At 40.5% G+C, this 22064-nt stretch overlaps 1 protein-coding gene across 2 annotated transcripts in view; it reads left to right on the top strand.

Annotated features, from left to right (window-relative positions):
• The window catches only part of DDAH1 (dimethylarginine dimethylaminohydrolase 1), a 143609-nt gene that overhangs the window by 55616 nt on the left and 65929 nt on the right, over positions 1-22064 (top strand). Inside the window, exon 1 of one of the 2 annotated variants that reach the window (XM_040987382.1) lies at positions 17969-18087. The exons of the other annotated variant lie outside the window; for it this stretch is intronic. Coding sequence (XP_040843316.1) covers positions 18085-18087 — 3 coding nt within the window. The 5' untranslated portion in view covers positions 17969-18084. Of the gene's footprint in view, positions 1-17968; positions 18088-22064 lie in introns of those variants that run through there. 2 annotated transcript variants of the gene reach the window in all.

Genomic DNA, 22064 nt, shown 5'->3' with positions numbered 1-22064 from the left:
CAAAACCAAACACCTGTTTGTTAGTCCTAGAGCAGGAAGTAATGTCAGGCTCAAGAAAAGTAGATCGGATCCTACCTACAGGGAGCTTGTTGCGAGTTCCTTCTACCTCCCGTTTTCCTTTCCCCACAATCTTAGCCTAGCATGTAGTGATTCCGCAATTGACCTGCAGGAAATCAGTGACAGTTTCCCATATTGTTCCCAGACTTATGACTCTGAGATGAGACGCTCCTAAAGATAGACAAATCTATTTTATTTATGTGGATTATTCAAGGATAATTACTATTCTCAGTGGAAAGTAGTAATTCCAGTGCCTGGAATGATGAAAGAACATCACATCCCCCAAATGGCACAATTGGATTGCATTCAGGAAATGCAGTTATTTTAATATTGTTGTAAACCAAACATAATTATGAACATAAATTTTACCAGGAAAATACCACATGACATACTGCAGAAACAAATGTTAGTGACTTTTAGTTCAGTTGCTGATTTATCTACTCTAGTTTCCATTACTTAATTCAAATATTTAGTATTTGTCAACTAGAAACTCAACAGATTTTCTCAGTTTTGATTCTAATATTCCACTATTTTGAAGATATAGTGCAGTGAAGGGAAACTGGGGCATGACTGAGACTTGAATTGACCCCCACAAATCAAATGAAAATCAAACAAAATTCTCCAGATTTTATAACTCTTTGATTTGGTTTTGTTTTAAGCACATTAGTGAGAGGACTACAAATGGTGGACTTGACTCTAGTATATGACGCTGATTGTATATGACAGATACCAGTCCGTGTGACAAACACTTTTGGGCTTATCAAACCTCAACCCTTCTTTCTTTATACATATGGCTTTTGTTAAGGTCCTCTATGTGCTACTCAGTGATTCTTTTTTTTTCATGAAAATTCAGAAGGGGTGAGTAGAATTGTGATAGCAGGTAAAACATCCAAAAGAAATTGGAAGGGTGCCCAGGGTAGCAGTTCCAGAGAAGGGAGCAGCACAGGGGACAGAATAGATTGGAATGTGGATGGGAGAAGAAGAAGGAAAGGTTGCTTCTTTGCCTTTGCTCTTGAAATCTACCTCCTTTTGAAGATTTCTGGAAAATACATCAAGTACCTGGTTTATATCTAAAGAGATTCCTGTCTTTAATATTAAACAGTGATAACTGCAATAATGTTGTGCAAAGCATACAGTATGAGAACACACATAGGCTTTTTCTGAAGAAGACCAATGAATACACTGTGTGGTAAAAAATACTGTAGGTATTATTCCTGATCCCAAAACTCGACAAATAATGTGTACAAAACTTATACTAAATTCTTGAGCTGGAAAAATTGAACAAAAAATTTTAAATCTCACTCTTCCACATTTTGCATCATTTTCTCATGAAAATATTAAAACCATCTGTCTTCTCTCAAAACATAATGACAACCAATGTTAACAACTATGCAGTGTAAAATAGATGTGCTATTTGTAACCTAAGCTATGTTAACCATGAAAAGAAAGACTAGGGAAAACACTAAATTTCAGAAGGAAATAAGACATTAATTCTGATTTAGCTAACTCAAAATCCATGTGCTATGTGTTAAATATGTTTAATATTTGATTTTGAAGAAATGCATGTACATAAACCTCAGATAGTTCTTTCAATTACTTAGATCAAAGGTAAGATTAGAAGAAATTAAATCAATATTTCTATATAGTATTTTTATGAATGGAAATACATTTAAAGAATAATGTTATAAAATGTCACCAAAGCAATCTTTGCCCATTGCTATTTCTTTCCCTATTTTCTGTTTACACCATGTATTAGTCACTTTCTCACTGATGGAGCTCTGAGTCAGGCTGTTCTATCACAAGAAGAACTTTATTTAGCTTACACATAAGTTTAGACAGTGTTGTGCAAGCTCTAGGGAGGCTCTTGGGGGCTATGTGAATTTCTATGTCTCGCTTTTCCTATAGAGCCTCTGAATTCAACCTTGGGACCCTACAGTGACCTATCTTAATGCATTCACTTTCCAAAAGCTCCCACCTCTAAATATTCTGAAGTCAAATTAAGTTTCCACTCTCTTAGTATTATTAATATTAAGACTTTTGGAATCAAACTCCTGCATTAGTTTTCAGAGGAGACAAATCATGCTCCAACAGTAGCATACTGTTTTTCTCCCATGCTTTATCTGTGAACTCAATCCAGGTCTCTCACATCTGTGATAGGACCTCATCACCTGCTGTCCATTAGCAGGAAGCGGGTATGAGGAGTGAGACCAGAGCTGATATGGGACTGTGTTGTGGGATATGGGTATATTACCCAGCATCTTAACTTCTAGGTCAAATGCCCACTCCATTTATTACTTTATAGTTATTATATTTAACATTGTGTTCCACCTAGAATTTGTTTTTATACCATGCCTTAGTCTTCAAAAGTCATTAAAAACCTATATTTCACTGATTTGGATTGCTTCTTACTACATTTATGAAATTACTGTGCACACTTGAGTCTGCTCTTAGACTATCCCATTCCCCTACTTTTTGTATCTAATCTTGTATTAGGACCATTTTTGTTATTACAGAATAATACTATGTTCCAATGTTTTGTTTTAGGGACATTCACTAGCTATACACCGTTGCCCTTTCTTCATAGTGTCCTGGGCTATTTTCATGCATTTGTTTTAAAAGCACATTTTTTTTATCTTAAAGGAAGAGGGAGAGAGGGAGGGTGGGAGAAAAAGAGAGAGAGAGAGAGAAATCTCCCATCACTGATTCATTCTCCAATACCTGCAACAGTGAAGGCTGGGCCAGGCTGAACTCAAGGGGCATGAAACTCACATGCAGGTGTCAGGGACCCAACCATCCAGGTCATCCTCTGCTCCCAGGATGTAAACCATCAAGAAGGTGAAATTGGGAGCAGAGCTGGGAGCAGAGCTAGGGCCTGAACCCAGGCACTCCCAAATAGTATCTCAACTGCTGCACCAAACACCTGTCCCACTCCCACTTATTTTTCAATCTATGTGAAAGTCAAGTCATCTGTCAGTGAAGAAAACTTGGCATTTAACTAAGTAATACTAAATGTATTGAAATTATGGAGCAATCATTTGACCTTGTGGTTAAGCTGCTGCTTGGAATGCTGCATTCCACATCAGGGTGCCTGGGCTTTGCTCCCTAGACTACTCCTGGTTCCAGCTTCATGCTAACATGCACACATGGAAGCAGCAGGTCATGGATCAAATTGTTGGGCACCTTCCACCAATTTGGGATGCTGGAATGAGTTCTTGGTTCCTGGATTCAGCTTAGCCCAGTCTTGGCTGTTGTGAGCATTTAGTGAGTGAACTAGAAGCCAGGAGATCTAGCTCTATGCCTTTCAAATAAGTAATTAATATTTAACATTAAAGAATACTGTTAACTATGTAGCTTGATTTAGTAAAAATAGAAATCCCCCATACTATGTAGTGATATGCAATGATCACTAGAGATATATATCCTTTTGTCTTATTCTGTGTCTCTAAAAACAGTTTAATAATAATATTCCTTATGTGAGTCCTGTATATTTTATAATAAAGTTCCAAGGTAGCTTATATTTGTGTAAGTTTTTTAAAGATTCACTTATTTTTATTGGAAAGGCAGATACAGAGAGGAGGAGAAATAGAGAGGAAGATCTTCCATCTACTGATTCACTCCCCAAGTGGCCACAATGGCGAGAGCTGAGCCAATCTGAACTCAGGAGCTAAGGACCTTTTCTAGGTCTCCCATTTGGGTGCAGGGTCCCAAGGCTTTTGGGCCATCCTCAACTGCTTTCCCAGGCCACAGGCAGGAGCTGGATGGGAAGCAGGGCCACTGGGACATGAACTGGTGCCCACATGGGATCCTGGAGCATGCAAGGCAAGGACTTTAGAACTAGACTGCCGTGCTGGGCCTGTGTAAGATTTTTTTTAAAAAAACACATTTGCGGATCCGGCGTGATAACATAATGGTTAAGGTCCTCGCCTTGAGCACACCGGGATCCCCTATGGGCGCCGGTTCAAATCCCAGCAGCTCTACTTCCCATGCAGCTCTCTGCTTGTGGCCTGGGAAAGCAGTCAAGGATGGCCCAAAGCCTTGGGACCCTGCACCTGCGTGGGAGACCCGGAAAGAAGTTCCTGGCTCCTAGCTTCGGATTGGCACAGTACGGCCGTTGCAGCCACTTAGGGAGTGAATCATCAGATGGAAGATCTTCCTCTCTGTCTCTCCTCCTCTCTGTATATCTGCCTTTTGAATAAAATAAATAAATCTTTAAAAAAAACGCACACACACATTGGCTAACAGCATGAACACCATGCAAATTAACAACTGATCTTTCCATTGGATTTGCCCATTAGCTTTAGTAGTTCTCCACATGATTTATTAGGGTGTCTATTTTTAAACTCACTTTTTAGTTGTTTATTGCTGATAAATATAGGAGTATAACTGACTATATTTTGTACAGTGACTACTTATCTACAATAATTCTTAATCCACCTCTTAATTCTAGTGAAGACAAATAATCATGATTTTGGTTTCTTCCTTTCTAATAATTATGCATTCATTTAATCAATAATTACTGAATATCTACTGAAATATTATGCAGATAGTGAAATAGTGCTCAGAAATAAAAATGAATGGCTGAATGATACTGTCAACACCATGAAGGAATTGCAAAATAGTAAAGGTAAAAAAAAAAGATACAAAATCCCTCAGCTGTCAGTAATATGACAGGGCCCTTGCTCCCCATCAAAGTAATGTCAGAAGAAGACAGCTGAAGCAGACAGTATAAATAAGGAATGAAGTCATAATATAAAACCTAAAGTGGGTTCAGGCTGCAACTAGAAATAAACTATTATCCCCAGAATGAGAGAAAAACAAGCTTTTAGTTTAATAAAGACAATCAATAGTTGCCAAATGCCAAAAGTGGGCTAGCAAGAATGTTATAATTTTATGATAAAGACTGTGAATTAGCTATCATAGAAACACCTCAGTAAAATTTTATAAATATGCTTGAAACAAGCAAACAAAGACAGAATGTGGCAGCAAAGAAATAGAATATGCACCCCAGTCTTAGGCAACTGCTTAGGTTGCCTGTCCTGCACCTACTCTGGGAACCTAGCCCAATCTGGCACAACCCAGACCCAGTCCACATCCATGCAGAAGTGTGCTGTAGTGATGTACACTCTAGTTCACCACCCCCTTTCCAGCCTTGCACTCACCAGCAAGAACCACAACACAGCTGGGCCATCCCCTTAGCTCGCCAACCAGGTCTTACTCCCTTGTGCATGCCGGTGGTTTCTCTGACCCTGCCGGGCATGATCTATGCCGTGTTTTGGCCTTTACCATCAGATGCTACAACCTGGCCTGGCCTGGCCCACCCCAAGTCCCAACTCTTGCTAATGAGTACTGCCATCTAGCCTTGTCCAATCTACCCCTGTTCTTCGCTTTCATGCCAATCAGTAGGTGTGATAACCTAGCCTAGCCTGGTATGACTGCACTTTATTCCAGCTCCTACACATGCCAGTGTGCTAAAGTATGGCATGGCCCTTTCCAGTCCACTACATGCCCCCTGCACCCCAGAACCAGTAGACACACTTGCCAGCAAGTGGAGCTGTCTTGACTGGCCTGACCAACACCCAGGCCTGAATCACATGCTCACCAGCAGGAGCTACAGCACACCAGGGGAGTTCCCCAAGTTCCCCCGACCAGGGCCATTCACACTCTCAGATCTCACATGTATCAATGTGTGTTAGGCCTTTACCCAACATGGTTTGCCCCTTCTGTCCCAGCCTTTGTGTGTGCTGGTAGATGTGGCAGCTGGCCCACCCCACGCTCTGTTCTTAGGTGTGACTATGTGTATTGCCACTCGGACAAGTCCAGCCTATTCCCAACCCCAGTACCCATGAGTGTCAACAGATTCCACGAACATGTCTAGCTCAGCCTGCCATCTCCTCAGCTCTTGAGCAAACCAACTGGTATGGCAGAACCCACAAACCATCACAGAATCTGTTTTTCCCTCATGCTTGTCAAGGTCATAGCCCAACCTAATGTGACACATTCCCTGTTCCAACTCTCACAAACATGTACTATGATCTAGCCCTAACTTTAGTGTGCACTGATGAGTGGTGGTCTGCAGTGGTTGATGCTAGCTGACCCAGTTCATGTGTCTCACATGGGTACATCGATCTGACCCAGAAAGATCCTCTGGCTTCCCTCTCCCAAACCACTTGACCTCATCCCTCTCGCTTACCTGCAAGTACGTGGGCCATGTCAGCAGGAGTTCCCAGAAGTCATTCCTCACCTGTAATAGATTTCTTTGGTGGTCCTCCCTCCCACACATCCTATACCCACTTCCCTGATCAATCCATAGCCCCCATGGCCATGATCACATGAGTTCCCCAGCCTGGTCTTCCCATGGGGTAGCGTGCTGGCCTGGAGCCCTGCCCACCCACCTGAGATCCCAGATTGAGTCCTCTGGCACACATGATAGCCTGGGATACTACTCCTCTGCCCAGCTGGGATTCAAGCATGTTAACAAGTCCCTGATCCCAGTCCTCCAGCATACCATCACAATATGTCAGCATGGAGTGATCTGTCAGCCACTAGCCCAAGAGCCCAGGCCCACTAGGTGCCTCGCAGAAGTTAGACCATAACTTGATACACACTAAACAAAACAGCTTCGATGTAAGGAAGCACTGTGCCAGTCAAGTTGCAAGGTAGAATGAGAATCCCAGGTGGAGAAAGTGAAGATACCTTAGACAGTAGGTCTACATAACATTGGGAATTTTGATGTAATTAGAACTCAAAGTAACAGGAGAAAAAATGAGAGCTGTGAGTGACAGGCTGCAATGGTTTATGCTTTATAGCTTAAGGGAAATAATGAAGACATTTCCTTTGGGCTTATCTTGCTCTGAAGGAAGATCTCTGAAATAGAATGAAAGGTCACAACAATAGATACAAGGAAACCACTCCTTCAAACATACCAAGATTCTACACTGACAGGGACAGGAAGGAAAGGATATTTACATTTATTAGACTATTTGTTCCATGAAGGAAGGGGCCATGTGCATTCTGTTCAACTTGCCTCATCACCTGTTGTGATCTTAAATTGATTTGTCTCCTTCCTTATAAGATCTCCATTCTTCGGGCCCGGCGCGGTGGCGCAAGTGGTTAAAGGTCCTCGCCTTGCACCCCCGGGATCCCATATGGGCGCCGGTTCTAATCCCGGCAGCCCCGCTTCCCTTCCAGCTCCCTGCTTGTGGCCTGGGAAAGCAGTCGAGGACGGCCCAAAGCTTTGGGAACCTGCACCCGTGTGGGAGACCCGGAAGAGGCTCCTGGCTTCGGATCGGCATAGTATCGGCCCGTTGCGCTCACTTGGGGAGTGAATCATCGGACGGAAGATCTTCCTCTCTGTCTCTCCTCTCTGTATATCCGCCTTTCCAATGAAAAAATAATAAAAATAAATCTTTAAAAAAAAAAAAAAAGATCTCCATTCTTTTTTCTGTGAAAGGAACCTCAAAACTGGCTGGAGGAATTGCTCTAAGGTCCTTAAAACTGGCTCTACTCACCTAATGCACAGCAAATCAATGGCTGATAACAGGTGATGAAAGAAAATGTATATTTTAGAAAAACATGGGGCAAAGATTTAGGCAGCTCTCGCTTAATTCCCAGACTTTCAGAGAGGTTAGATTAGTTACAGATTGAAGTTAGTGGTCAAATACGCATATTCAGCTTGTGTCCATATTCCTGATTGATCTACAGCGCTATGTCCCTCTTTTATTTTGTTAATGATATCCTGTCATTTAGGGTATTTTGATGATGGAAAAGTGGGCTGCAATCAGTCTGGGCACTAAATGCAGGTGGTAATTACTGTGTGGTTGGGGATTGGGGTTCCTGGAAACCCCTAAAGACATGATTGAACATCAAGATGTTGTCTATATAAGGGAAGTAAATGACCTTATGAGTCGTGTTAATGACCTCATAGGGCTAATTATACCACTCCCTTAATTCAATGACTTGATTTTAGTACGGGTGGGTTACAATCTTAGCAGCACAAGGAAACTTTAGGCTAAGAGAAGAAGGCCGAGTGGCTGTAACCTAGTGACATGTGGCACTGAATCCAAAGCACTGTACAGGGACTTGGTGGTGTTTCCATCCACATGAATGTTTACAAGCCTCTTCATTGTTTATGATACACTTGGACATATGTATGTGTCATCGGTGAAATAAATAAAAATTACACTGAATCTTCTTACTTACCAGTACTTTTCCATACACTATTTCATTCTGTTTGTCGTTCTAGGTTAGTATCAAAAAACACATATTTTTAGCACATGTGTGTAATTTGTTCCATTTCAGAAAGTCAAATACATGCTATTTTTAAAACACTAGACATTTAAAAAATAAAGTACATTTGTATGTACAAAAATGATAAAGTTTCTAAGGAATCCCTTTTATAAATCTAAGTTACAAAGATGGATGTTTAGAAAACTGGTGATTGGGAGATTCAATATGACGGAAGAAGGTAAGGACATGTTAAAACAGATGGAGCCAGTTATGAAGCAGAGAGGGCACATTCTAGGAAATAGAAAAGGACAGAACAACAACAGAGAGGTACCTGGAGACTGACAGACACAGAAAAGCAGCAGACACAACGGTGTGATGTTCCAGTGACTGAAATCAAGGTGGCATTCAGCAAACAGTGATCTGAATGCCACTGGCAGAGAGAACAAGCAACAAGGTGAGAAGGGACGTTTACCAGGAGCTCCAGAGGTGAATCAAGACAAAGAACTGCCTGTCCTGCTGGTTTGTTTGATTTGACCAGGAGCAGAGACAGAGCAGCAGATCCCAGATGGGCAGTGTGGGAACAGGGTGGATTTCATAGCCCAATCTACCTCCTGGAACCTTATGGGGCATCATTTTGTTTAAGGAGGAAACCACTATGGGGCAGAACTGCACATCCATGGAGTTGGGAGTGAACTCATTTCTGACTCAGTGGACTGCACCAATGTGGCATCCTACAGGTTCCACCCAAGACAGGTTCAGGTATCCCTCAGACCTGAAGGCCAGCAGATCAAGAACTTTACTAGTAGCACGTCAGGTGCCATTTCTTACAGTGTGGCAAAGAATTTAAGACTTCAGGGGAAAACAGTGAGCTGGGCATGTGCTAAGCCAGCGAGAACTCAACAAGCTCATTGCATTGCACTGGTCCCACAGGGAAAATAATACTGACTATGGCTTTTATGGGTCAAAAGATGTCTATAAGGACCTCGAATCTAATGGCCCACAGGTTCTGGCAAGATCACCACCAAAAACAACAAGCTAGCAATATAGGACACCTGGTGTCTCCCTAATCCTGGGACCTGCTCCAACCAGAAGTGGGAGAAAGGTTGTGCAGATAATGGTGCAGCCTCAGCAGGGTATCACAGGAGGTGAAGACTGGTGAGTCAGGAGCTGGGGCTACAGAGACCATGGTGGAAATCTAACATAAGAACTCAGACCTAGAACTTGCTGGAGGTAGTGGCACAAGTGACTGCAAACAAAGAGCCATGTACCAACTGCAATACGTAAAATCGAACTGTAGACCTGTGGGTGACACAGCTTAGAAACCTGCCCCAAGGAGAAGAATCTGATAACCAGAAGTACAATGACCAAGAGCAAAAGAAGAGACAGAGGCACAATGAATATTACTGAGGACTCTCCTGCAAAGGAGCAAAACCCTATGCCAAATTCAGAGTTCACTGAGGAAGACATCAAGAAAATAGGGGATACAGAATTCAAAACACTTGTTATAAGGCTTCCTATCAACACCGAGAAACATGTAAAACAGGCATTCAAGGAATTCAAGGAATATGTCCCACTGGAAATGAATCAAATGAAAGCTGATATATCAGAAATGAAGAATTCTGTGAAGCAAACTAAAAGTGTCTCCAAAATAGAGTGAAGGACGCAGAAGAAAAAATCTCAAAATTAGAGGATATTTCCTGTCACCAGGGGAAAATAAACAAAAGCTGGAAGCATAGCTGCATCAGGCCAAAAAAAGTATTCAAGAATTGAAAGACACTATTAAGAGGCCAAATATAAGAGTTATGGGAGTCCCAGAAGGTGCAGAAAGAGAAGCTGAGTTTGTAAATGTATTTAATGAAATAATAGGGGAAATTTTCCCTAATCTAGAGAAAGAATTGGGAAACAACATGCAGGAGGGGCACAGAACTCCCAACAGGCTTGACCAAAAGAGATCTTCACCACGACACATGATAATCAAGCTCTTTTCAATCAAACATAAGGAAAAGATCCTTAAATATGCACATGGAAAAAAAATCAGTTGATATATAAAGGAATGCTAATTCAACTCACAAGAGACCTCTCACAGGAAACTCTACAGGCCAGAAGAGAATAGAGCGACATATTCCAGATTCTAATAGCAAAGAATTGTCAGCCCAGGATAATGGACCCGGCAAAGCTTTCCTTTGTCTTTGAAAATGAAATAAAATTCTTCCAGAGTAAAGAAAAGCTAAGAGAATTTGCCTGTTTTAAACCTGCCTTACAAATGCTACTTAAAAATGTTCTCTTGACAGAGAAAGGGAATAGTACCCACCAAAACCAAAAGCAAATGCTAAGAACATCCCAGTAAAATAACAGAAGGCTAAGTCAATGGACAACCCATTCCTAAAATGACAGAACCAAATTACTACCTCTTTGTATTAACCCTGAATGCAAACAGCTTATACTCATCAATCAAACATCATAGATTAGTAGACTGGACTAAAAAACAAAACCATCTATTTGTTGCCTACAGGACATGTCTCACCAACAAAAATCAGCAGAAGCTACTTCTCATGGATTTTGATTTTTTTTGTTAGTTTCCTCTCTTCAAATCACTTTCCTGATTATATTCTTCAATGACTCATAGTTCATACAGTACCATCATTTTCAAGAGGGTTCTTGATTTTCCTTTTCATTTCTTCAGTGACACATTAGTCAATCAGTATCATGTTATTTAACTTCACGGGGTTGTTAGTTTCTTTTTTTTTCTTCCTGTTGTTGATTATGTTCTGTGGCTTTTCATTTAAGGGGATGCATAGTAACTGTGTAATAGGGACTATCATATATAGCAGCATGTTATTTAACTTCATGGCATTGCAAATTTCTATTTTTCTTCCTGTTACTGATTTTTGTTTTGTGGCTTTCCATTTAAGGGGATATATAGTAACTATGAATGGAAACGATCATATCCAAATGTGAGGATACAATGCAGTATGCATCTCTGCTTCCAGAAAAAGATGGACTTACAATGAAACTGTTTATTCTATCTTGACAGTAGGATATTGGACTCTATGCCATTGTCCATGCACACATTGATGCACAAACGATTGTGTATGAAGAACCATACTGTAGTAATGATATAGGGGGAAGGGAACTGTGGATGGGATAAGGGAAATCCCAGGGCATATGAACTGTATCATAAAATGATAATAATAAAAAGAAACAATTTTTTTAAAAAAAAAGAAAACTGTTGATTTTAAGACACTGGCCAAGGTACCCACATATTTTGTTGGAGTACCTGAGTTTAATAACTAGCTCCAGCTTCTGGCTCCAACTTCCCCCGAGAGGCAGTAGTGATGGCTCAGGTGGCTGTGCTCCTGCCACTCGTGTGAGTGTGAGAGACTTCACTGAACTTCCAGCTCCTATAATTGGCCTGCCCTGATCACTGCCATAATGGGCATTTTGGGATTAATGAGAATTTTGTCTCTCTTTCTCTATGACTATCACTCAATTAAGTGAGTAAGTAAATAAATAAGAAACATTTGTGCAGTGATTCATAAGGAGAAAACATAGAATCATATACACAGTTTTAAAAATTCATGCGAAACTGAAATTAAAAGGAGTTGATTTTTGCTGCAAAAAATGAAATCTTGATTATTTCCTTCATAATACAGATTTCCTGTGAGGTTTTTCCTTCAACCTTAAAGATAAAGTTACAGAGAGAAAGATAAGAAAGCAAAATCTTCGAGTCATTGGTTAACTTTCTGAACAGCCACAGTAGTCAGGGCAGAGTCAGGTGGAAGTCAGGAGCCAGTAACTTCTTCCAGATCTGCCATGCAGGTGCAGGGGCCCAAGCACTTACGTCATCTGTCACTGGTTTCCCAGGAGCATTAGCAGGGAGCTGAATCAGAAGTGGAGAAGCTGGGAACTCAAACCTGCACTCATATGGAATGCACATGTCACTATGTGGTGGCTTTATACGCTATTCCATGGTGCCAGCCCCCTTGTGAAGTTTCCTCAGCCCCCTTCATGTGCATGGGTTTTAACGTTTTCCCCATCAAAAAAAATCTCCTAATTCTGCTTTCCATGAACTTTTAAGAAATGCTTTTGTGTTTTATATGTATCCTTATGGTCACATAGATGTCACATAGGAAATGGTATGAAATGCAATACCACAAATTGGTAACAGCTATTAACTGTAGAGGGAAAAACTAACTTTGTTTTGTCAGAAAAGGGAAGGGAAGGGAAGGGAAGGGAAGGGAAGGGAAGGGAAGGGAAGGGAAGGGAAGGGAGGGGAGGGGAGGGGAGGGGAAGGGGAAGGGGAAGGGGAAGGGGAAGGGGAAGGGGAAGGGCCCAGTGCCGTAGCCTAGTGGCTGAAGTCCTCGCCTTCCTTGCATGATCCCATATTGGTGCCAGTTCATATCCCAGCTCCTCTACTTCCCATCCAGGTCCTTATTTGTGGCTTGGGGAAGCAGTTGAGGATGGCCCAAAGCCTTGGGACCCTGCACCCACATGGGAGAGGCAGAAGAAGTTCCTTACTTCAGATGGCTCAGCTGCAGCTGTTAGGGTCGCTTGGGGAATAAACCAGCAAGATGGAAGATCTTCTTCTCTGTCTCTCTCTCTCTATGTAAATCTGACTTCCCAATAATAGCAAATAATCTTTGAGAAAAAAAATAATGAGAAAAAAGGAAAATATGATAAGGAAGAGGGAATCAGATAGTAAAAAAGCAGAACTCTTCAAAGGCAGAAAAGTTCCTGTTCTGTGCTTATTTGTAAAGAACAAGAGAAACTAGGCAGCATGTATTAGTCCACCACTGGGAAAGAAGGTTGTTGTCTTATGAATTGCTTTTATTATAGCCACAAAAATTGTGAATGATGAATAAGTGTGATGGATCTTATGTTTGATTTTAAGCTAGAAAATGCCTGTCTTTGAAAAGCTTCTTATCAAGAATGTAACATGAGCTCAAGCTACCGATTTAAAATTCCATGTGCATGATCCTCCTGTTTTAAAGCAGAGGAAATAATACTTACCCCTAAAGAGGATGATGGGGAAGGCCAGTGACAGATGTAAGCAAAGGAACTGAGCTCTTTTGAATTTTATACAAGTAAAAAGATACAGTGGAATGTCCTGGTAAAATTTCCACACAGGCATGCACAACCAGACAGTGGGTGCCACATAACATTTACCAATTTTAAGTGTTCAGATTATTGTTTAGGGTAATCTTGTGTACTCTTTGGATCAATATTACAACATGGGAACAATCAGTTCTTTCAGTTTCAGCTTTCAAAAAGCCTCCTTTCAGACCATTGAATAGGCAACCATTATGTTAAGTGCTTAAAAACACAGTGGAAATCTCCAGTTAGAAGTAACCCTTGTCTAATTAGTTGAAAATAATAACCTAAGAAAGTCTAATGATTATCCAAAAAGCAAGATATTAAAATCTAGCTGTGTTTTCAGATGCCAGAGTTGGTGCAAAGCTGAGAGTTTAACTTTCCGCTCTGATAGGGTCCTACAAGAGGCCAGGGTACATGTTCCCGTCCTGTCTAGCAGTGTAAGTTTATTCAGACCTTTTGGCAGACTTTCCTGCACACTCAAGCTAAATCCATGAATCATCCATTGTTGGCCAGCTCCACTCGCAGTTGCTAAGAGATTTTTTTTGTCAGGCATACTGAGGCTTTATTATGGTCTGTAAAAAGGGCAAAATGTATTCAGTTGTAAAATGCCCCATCTTTCATAAATTAGTATTTAAAACGTTGCTATGGGTTTTTTTTTTTTTTGACACTGGGGCAGTGGGAATATCTATGGCAGCTGGGGCACTTTCTACTTAGGAAAATGTAAGAAAAAACTTTCTGTTCATAACCCTTCAGAAAAGCGAGCAGATGGAGTGGAAAGATTTTTAAAGTAGACAAAAACTCATCTAGGAACGTCTAAGCTCTTCTTATCAAGAGTGTAACATGTTCTCACAGGTTTCAAATCAAAGCCTTTTAATGTTTATTAAGTATGCTCTCATTTTCCTTGTTTCTCTGAGTTACACTTTTTTGGAACTAGGCATATTATTTTAAAACTGATATAATAGCTTTTTAAATTAAAAAACATAAAAGAAATGTGAGATTTTAGCTTGCTCTTGAGAGTTTAAAAGAGATTCTATTTCTATAGTAAATAAAATATATTGTAGGGGCTGGCGCGGTAACCTAGCGACTACATTCCTTGCCCTCAAGTGCGTTGAGATCCCATATGGGCACCAGTTCATATCCCGGCAGCCCCGGTTCCCATCCAGCTCCCTACTAGTGGCCATTGGAAAGCCACTGAGGATGGCCCAGTGCCTTGCAGAAGTGTGGGAGACCCAGCAAAAGCTCCTGGCTCCTAGCTTCGGATTGGCTTAGCTCCGGCCATTGTGCTCACTTGGGCAATGAATTATTGAACAGAAGATCTTCCTCTCTGTCTCTCCTCCTCTTTGTGTATCTGACTTTCCAATAAAAATAAATAAATCTTTAATATATATATAATATACTTAAAAATGGGCAAGATGGTAGATTTTGAGTGATCTCACAACAATACTTGGTAAGTAGGTGAGGTAACACATAATTAATTAGTTTGATTTAGGCATTGTATTATATGTACATATTTCATTATAATGCTAAATTTTATAATATATATTTCTTATTTGACAACAAAGACACATTTTAAAACAAAGTATATGTTTGTTATCCATCCTGAATGTTTCACATCTAAACTCCTGTAATAGTTGTTTATGTTCATTTTGAATCTGGATGATGTCTCATTGAAAAATTCCATAGTTTGTCATACAGGTTAATACTTAATTTTAATGACAAAAATGGGATAATTTGGACTGTGAACTTAAAAAGAGACAGTGCAATGTATCTTTAAAGATAATGTATGCTCAGGGGCCAACCTGTGGTGTAGTAGGTTAAATCTCTGCCTTTTGTGCTAACATCCCAGTTTAAGTCCTAGACGCTCCATTTCTAGTCCAACTCCCTGCCAATGACCTAGGAAAGCAAGCGAATAACCCAGGTCTGGGCCCCCACACCTTCAGGACAGCTCCTGGCCTCCTAGTTTTGGACCAGCACAACTCCAGCCATTGCAGTGATTTGAGAATGAACCTAAGGCTGGAAAATCTGTCTCTATTCTCTCATGAATATAACTCTGTCTTTCAAATAAAAATACTTTTTTTTTAAGTTTTTTTCTTAAATTGGAAAGTCAGGTTTACAGAGAATAGGAGATACAGAGAGAAAGATCTTTAATCTACTGTTTCACTCCCCAAGTAGCCAAATGGTCAGAGCAGAGCTGATCCCAAGTCAGCAGCCATGAGCTTCTTCCCGGGTCTCCCACACAGGTGCAGGGTCCCAAGGCTTTGAGCTGTCCTTTACTGCTTTCCCAGGCCACAAGAAGGGAACTGGATGGGAAGCAGGGCAGCCGGAATACAAACTGGTGCCTATATGGGATCCTGGCGCATGTAAGATAAGGCCTTCAGCCAGTAGGCTACTGCACCAGGCCCAAAATAAATAATTGTTAAAGAAAAGATCTTTTTAGGTTCAGGCTTACTGACAAGGAAAACTTTGCTGCTCTGTTCCTTAGTTTGCCAAGATAAAATGCTGTTTCATGAGGACTGTATCAAACATTTTGAAAGAAGCTTATGAGGTAGGACACGGTCTTTGGAGTTGGACTGGGCTGGCTACTCCATGTTGCAAATGATGTAACCTTGAACAGCTTCCTCTCTTTGAATCCTGCTTCCACACCTGAAAAGGAAGGCTAAGAACACACCCTTGCCAGGTAGCTTGGGACTTGAAACGAGGAAACACAGAAGCCCTGGGCCATTGTGGCTCCTATAGAAATGTCAGCTCTCGGCATTCCCACTGCTATGGCAGGCTAATGTTCATCATGGTGCTCTGAAATACTCAGGTTTTCAGTTGGCAACGAAGTGTTTTGCTTTACTTTGGATTCCAGCTGAGATGTTTTATGGTAGGTGGGCGGGAACATTCATCTCTTATTGGGGCTTGGGATAAGAGGATGTGGAGGAGTGTTGTGCCTTGGCCTGCTTTCTTGCAGAGAAACTGAACCTACAGGAGTCCTGTGTTCTTGCCTCTTTCTTCTCAACAAGAGAGGCCCTCGCTTGTAGAGTCCTCCTAGCCTCCCTCCTAGCTTCTGTTTCTCCATGCTGTCTCAGCTTCACTGCTTGTTGCTGTGAAGTAGGACTTCCTTTGTGACCCTGTGGACCCAGTCAAGACCAAACATGGAGCAGGGAATGGACTGTGCCTTGGTGCTGGTGTTGATCCAGAACACATTTTTTTTAAAGATTTCTTTCTTTTTTTTTTTTAATTGGAAAATCAGGTTTGCAGAGAGAAGGGGAGACAGAGAGAAAGGTCTTACATCTGCTGGTTCACTCCCCAAATGTCCTCAATGGCCAGAGCTGAGCCAATCCAAAGTCAAGAGGCAGTAGTGACTTCTGGGTCTTCCATGTGGGTGCAGGGTCCCAAGGTTCGGTCCATCCTTGACTGCTTTCTCAGGCTACAACAGGGGGCTGAAAGGGAAGCAGAGCATCCAGGACACAAACTGGTGCCCATATGAGATCTCGGCAGTGGATGTAAGGCAAGGACTTTAGCCAGTAGGCTACAATGCTGGGTCCGCAATCCAGAACACTATTTTTTTTTAAAGAAGACTTTAAACCAAAGCTCACAAATAGTAAGGAGTGACCCCGCCCCCTTGATAAACTTAAGCTTCCTGACACCTGTGTTTGTTTAACGGAAGCATCTCTATGTCTGTACTAACAATCTGACAATGTGCAACCTTTGTAGAACCAAAGATGATGTTTTTACAACAAGTTTTAGTGTTTGAGAGAAACACAATCTTTTCCTCAGGTATTTGTGCATTTCCCTCTGTCATCCTAGATATGGTTGAAACCCTGTATTGTAATCTTTGTTATGTTAGATTGTAACCAAATGGAATCAAACCAGAAACCAATCTAGGTAGGTCTTCGCTATTGAGCCAAACTGAAGAAAATTGCTAGCATTTCAGTTCTTGAGACGGTATGAAAGGACAGCTACAGAGGACTGACAACAGTTTCTGGGAACCACTGCATCAAAAAGTATAGGCCTCGTGCAACTTAATGGCAGTATCAGCAAAGAAACATGTCTGTTCTTGTCAAGAGAGAAGGTAAGATCGGTTTGGAAACAATCCAAAATGGGTGTCATACCCAGTCTCTCATAGAACAAATTGTTGAATTGGTCATTCTCTGGCAGATATGAAGCAGAACAAAATCCAAAGGAAAGTTTAGGCTTAATGCCTTAAGACATGATGTTCCTGCCAAGCTAAGAAAACCAACAAACATTGACCCAAATATGGTAATGGAGTTCATTGAGAGCACACTGTGGAAGGGTTCCTGTGGATTTCTGTTAGAAACTTCCTTTGCCATGATAACTTCTGTGAAACTCAACTTAAGTGAGAGAGAGGGAAGAAGAATTTTCCCCACTTTTTAAATCATGGCTCAGAAGTGTGTTATAAAATACCAAGAACGGAAAAGCCATTACGTGGAATATAAAGAAATACTTGAGTCTACAATATCATTGAACTCTTGGACTCAGTCTCAGCAGACATGCGTCGTATTCCCACGAGAGTCTGGAAAAGTCACTCCTGTTTTTTTCTGTCTGGAGTTGCAGTTAGTTATTTGCTCCATAGCTCAATCCGGGTCAGACTGTTCTGCAGTAACAGACAGGTGGATGTTAAAACAGGGAATCTGTTGGAAAGATTGCGGAGTAATTGCTTTCGTAAAGCAGTCTTGGATGGCAGTTTGATGGCAGTCAGCTATGGTAAGGACAAATGAAGCTTGGTAGTACCTTCCAGAAGGTGATCTTTTAGGTTCTGTCACCTGCAGTCCTATAGACAGAAGTTTCATGTAGAATGGCTATCTTTGAATTGATGATGCTCTCTAAGATGTGGGTTTTGGAAAGAGGGGTCTTTGAATGCTTAATACTTACAAATTGTAATATTGATTTGCATTTTTCCTGTTTGTGAGATACAATGTGTGTTTCTTAGAGTGTCATAAAACTGATGTTGTTTTTCTTTTGTGTAAACTTAAAACCATTCTAGAAACTTGTTTTTAAAATTAGTTATAGAAAAGTTCCTTAGCCTATTAAAAGTATTAAGGGAAGGAATGAAGCTCATTTCATAATAATCATTATCACAGAATACAATCACAGAATACAATCACAGAAATTGTAAGGTGCTTTGTCAACAACTATATTGTTAAAATATAAGTAGATTTTGCCATGAATACAACATGTATTCATTTGTAAGCAGTCACACAATGGAAATGTTATATTTTTCACCAATTGAATTGTTTTTATAGTAAACAGTCTAACATAAAACAAACTGAAAAGGGGAAAAGAAAAAAAGAAGAAAAGCTATGTTAAATTACAGAATAATGACCCAAACAAAATTTTGATCTGATTTAATACATCATTCAGCATTGCAGGAGAACAGATTTTTTTTCCAACTAAGGATAGACTTTTTTTTTTCTTTTGTGAGTTGCTTTGTTTTTCCCTTAATAAGCTTAAGACTTTACTGTGTCAAAGCCAACCTTAAGAATTCTTTGGTCAGAAATGTTTAATGTAATATTGACTCGGGAGCAACTTGGAGTTGAAAAGTACATCAGTTATTTCAATTTTACTTCAGGCTATTTTTTTTTTTAAGTGTGAAGAGTTCCAACCAAAAAATGGCAAATGCTCCAGGACACTGTGCCTGGAAATAAGATTCCTGAAGAGTAGGGCTTGGGATATTTAGGTCGCCCTTTGTAGAAATGAGCCTGGCAGTACATTTCAAGTACACTGTGCCTCACATGTTTCAGATATCATTTCTCATACTGCTCCTTGGATGTTAATTATTTTGTTTTCTTTCACTTTCCCTCCCCCCCCCCACATGCTATTTCGTAAGTCTTGGCATTTGCATGTCCAGAGGAAAAATTCCCTTACACTTGCTATCTCTCCTCACCAGCTCAAATACTAGGATGCCCTAAGGGAGTATCCCAGACTGCAGCCAACACACACAGATTCCTTCTTATCACTGGGAACAGACCCTCCTCCATGGGTGTGTACACAGATTTCTTAAGAGAGCATGCATCTGCTGACATTAAACTAATATTTTTGGAGCAAAAATGAAAATTCCTCAGAGGTTTTTATTAGATGTATTTCCTAGAAATGAAAGTTTAGGTCAGCTGTATTCATCAGAAAACCCACAAAGCACAATCATCTCTAAGTATTTGTAACTGAAATGATAACTTTCAGAAGAAAGTATCCAATCAGTCAAGGCTAAAACTCATATATACTGTCTTTTAAAAAAAAGTATATATATTTTATATATATATATAATGTGTATGTAAAAGATGTATAGTAAATGTATGAACTACTCCCACTTGCTGTAGGTGAAGGACTAGCTGAGCATAAAATGTCACACTTAAGCTCTTGCTGAGAAGGATTTTTTTCCTATTTCACAGTGAACTTTATTAAAGACCATATTTACTGCACTTGTGAAAAGAAAACTCGAGTGAGGTATATTGGGGCAGGTGGTTATCAATCAGCACATCCACATCCCATGTTCAAGAGTCTGGTTTAAGTCCTGGCTCTGTTCTTCATCCCAGCTTCCCACTAATGCACATCCTGAGGAGCAGCAAGTGATGACTCAAAGTAGTTGAGTCCCAGCCACCCATGCAAGAATCTTAAATGAGTTTTTTGAGCATTGTCTTCACCCTAGCCCCTAGCACTAGTTGGTGCAGGCATTTGGAAGTGAGCCAGTGTGAGTGATCAATCTCTCTTTTTCTTCCTCTAACTTTCAAATATTATAGTCAAATTTTAAATTATGTGAGAAGTGGTTTTTGAAATAACACCAATTCCTTTTTGCAAATTTACATACACCCATGTATCAGATTTTACAATAAAATAATAGAAATACTAAAACAGCTCAAAAAGCTACTTTTAAAAAAAATTCAAGGTAAAATGATTATTTTCACCTCATGGTAACTTTTTTTCCTTAAGGAAAATATTAACTGTGTTAATCTGTATTTATCTGATTGATTTAGTCATTCTCCAGTGGTTCAGAAAGTGACTTAATCTAGGTTTTAAAAAATCAGTAATAGAAGATTTCACTTTTCCTTAATTTCTAGCTTTTGTAGTAGGCTCCCTTTTCTTTAAAGCTCTAACTGAGCTCTTGGGAAAAGGAAAGATTTTCATCATTTTATTCTTAGATAATGTCTGCCCAATATTTAACATAGCTACTTTCAAGCACTGAATGTCTGTTTCAATGCAGCAGCAACATTTCATGAGGAAAGAGGGTATTAGTCTACTATGTTTAACAGAGTTCATAGGGCAGCTCAGTATTCTTGCATTGTGTAGAGTGATAGAAGCTTTTGCCCACCATGTCTTTGAAGAGGGTAATCACATCATGTCCCTGGCTCACATCTCTGCTGATATTTTTCTGTTTTTCATGTAGACAGGGACCCAAGTGTGTTTGGACTCATTGTCTGCTGTCTCCCAGGAAGCAGAAACTGAAAGTGGAGTAGAGGTTAAATCGGGCACTTCAATATAAGATGTAGGAATTTCATGTAGCTGCTTAAACTGCTATGCCACAACACCTGCCCCCGTATCCATTTCCAGGATAAGGAAACTAAAGCTCAAAGTATAAGTAGCTCACTCAGCCAACCAGTGATTATTGAAACAAGGATTCAAATCGGGTTGCAGAGCTGCAAGGTTTGTGAACACATCATTTGGCTGCACACCCTTTCCGGGATTGTCTATTTGAATACCTTTTGGTGAATCCTGGGTATTTTATCAGTAAGGAAATCCAATACTCTGTACTGAAAGTACAGACAAGCAACTTTGTCAGGGGCAGAGAAGGTGACCCTTCCTTCTGTTATTTTCAGGATGCCATTTTTTGCCCAAGAGTGTTAGATAGCCCCTAGAATTTTCCTAAGTACTGTGTCCAGATCAGAAGGAGATGCCTGCAAATTATTTTCATGACTTTTATACAGAATTTAATTTTCTGGTATGCTAAGGATACTAATGAATCAGTATAACACAACTTGAAAATGGAAGGAAGAGAGAAAGGTAGGGCAAATGATTAGATGTCATTTTTTGTCCATATTTCTAGTTTTTCATTTTTCAAGCAAAGCATTGAGCACATTTAAAATTATGCTTTATAATTGCTTTGCACTTAACCACTCAGATTATATCTATAATTTCACAATGTATGACATATATTACCTGTAACTTATTTTTATAAACTTGTTCAAGTAGCAGTTTATTTTTTCTTCTGAACTGCAGTAGTGAGAGCCACAACTGCTAAAATGTAGAGCTTGCTGTGTGTTGGCTTTGTAGTAAGGTACTTATGCATATTATTTATTTTTTTTTTAAGATTTATTTTTATTATTTTTTTTATTGGAAAGGCAGATATACAGAGAGGAGAGACAGAGAGGAAGATCTTCCGTCCGATGATTCACTCCCCAAGTGAGTGCAACGGGGCCGATGCTATGCCGATCCGAAGCCAGGAGCCTCTTCCGGGTATCCCACGCGGGTGCAGGGTCCCAAAGCTTTGGGCCGTCCTCCACTGCTTTCCCGGGCCACAGGCAGGGAGCTGGAAGGGAAGTGGGGCTGGGGGGATAGAACCGGCGCCCATATGGGATCCCGGGCGTGCAAGGAGAGGACCTTAACCACTTGCGCCACCGTGTCGGGCCCTATGCGTATTATTTTAATCATCACAGCACTCTCACCTGTCTTCACTGTTACCATCTCCACTT

Source organism: Ochotona curzoniae, unplaced genomic scaffold (assembly GCF_017591425.1).
Source record: "Ochotona curzoniae isolate NIBS_2020 unplaced genomic scaffold, NIBS_Ocur_1.0 contig_4612, whole genome shotgun sequence".
NCBI classification, from domain to species: Eukaryota; Metazoa; Chordata; class Mammalia; order Lagomorpha; family Ochotonidae; genus Ochotona; species Ochotona curzoniae.
Note: the sequence above shows the minus strand (reverse complement) of the source record. Positions and strands in the feature narration are given on the sequence as shown.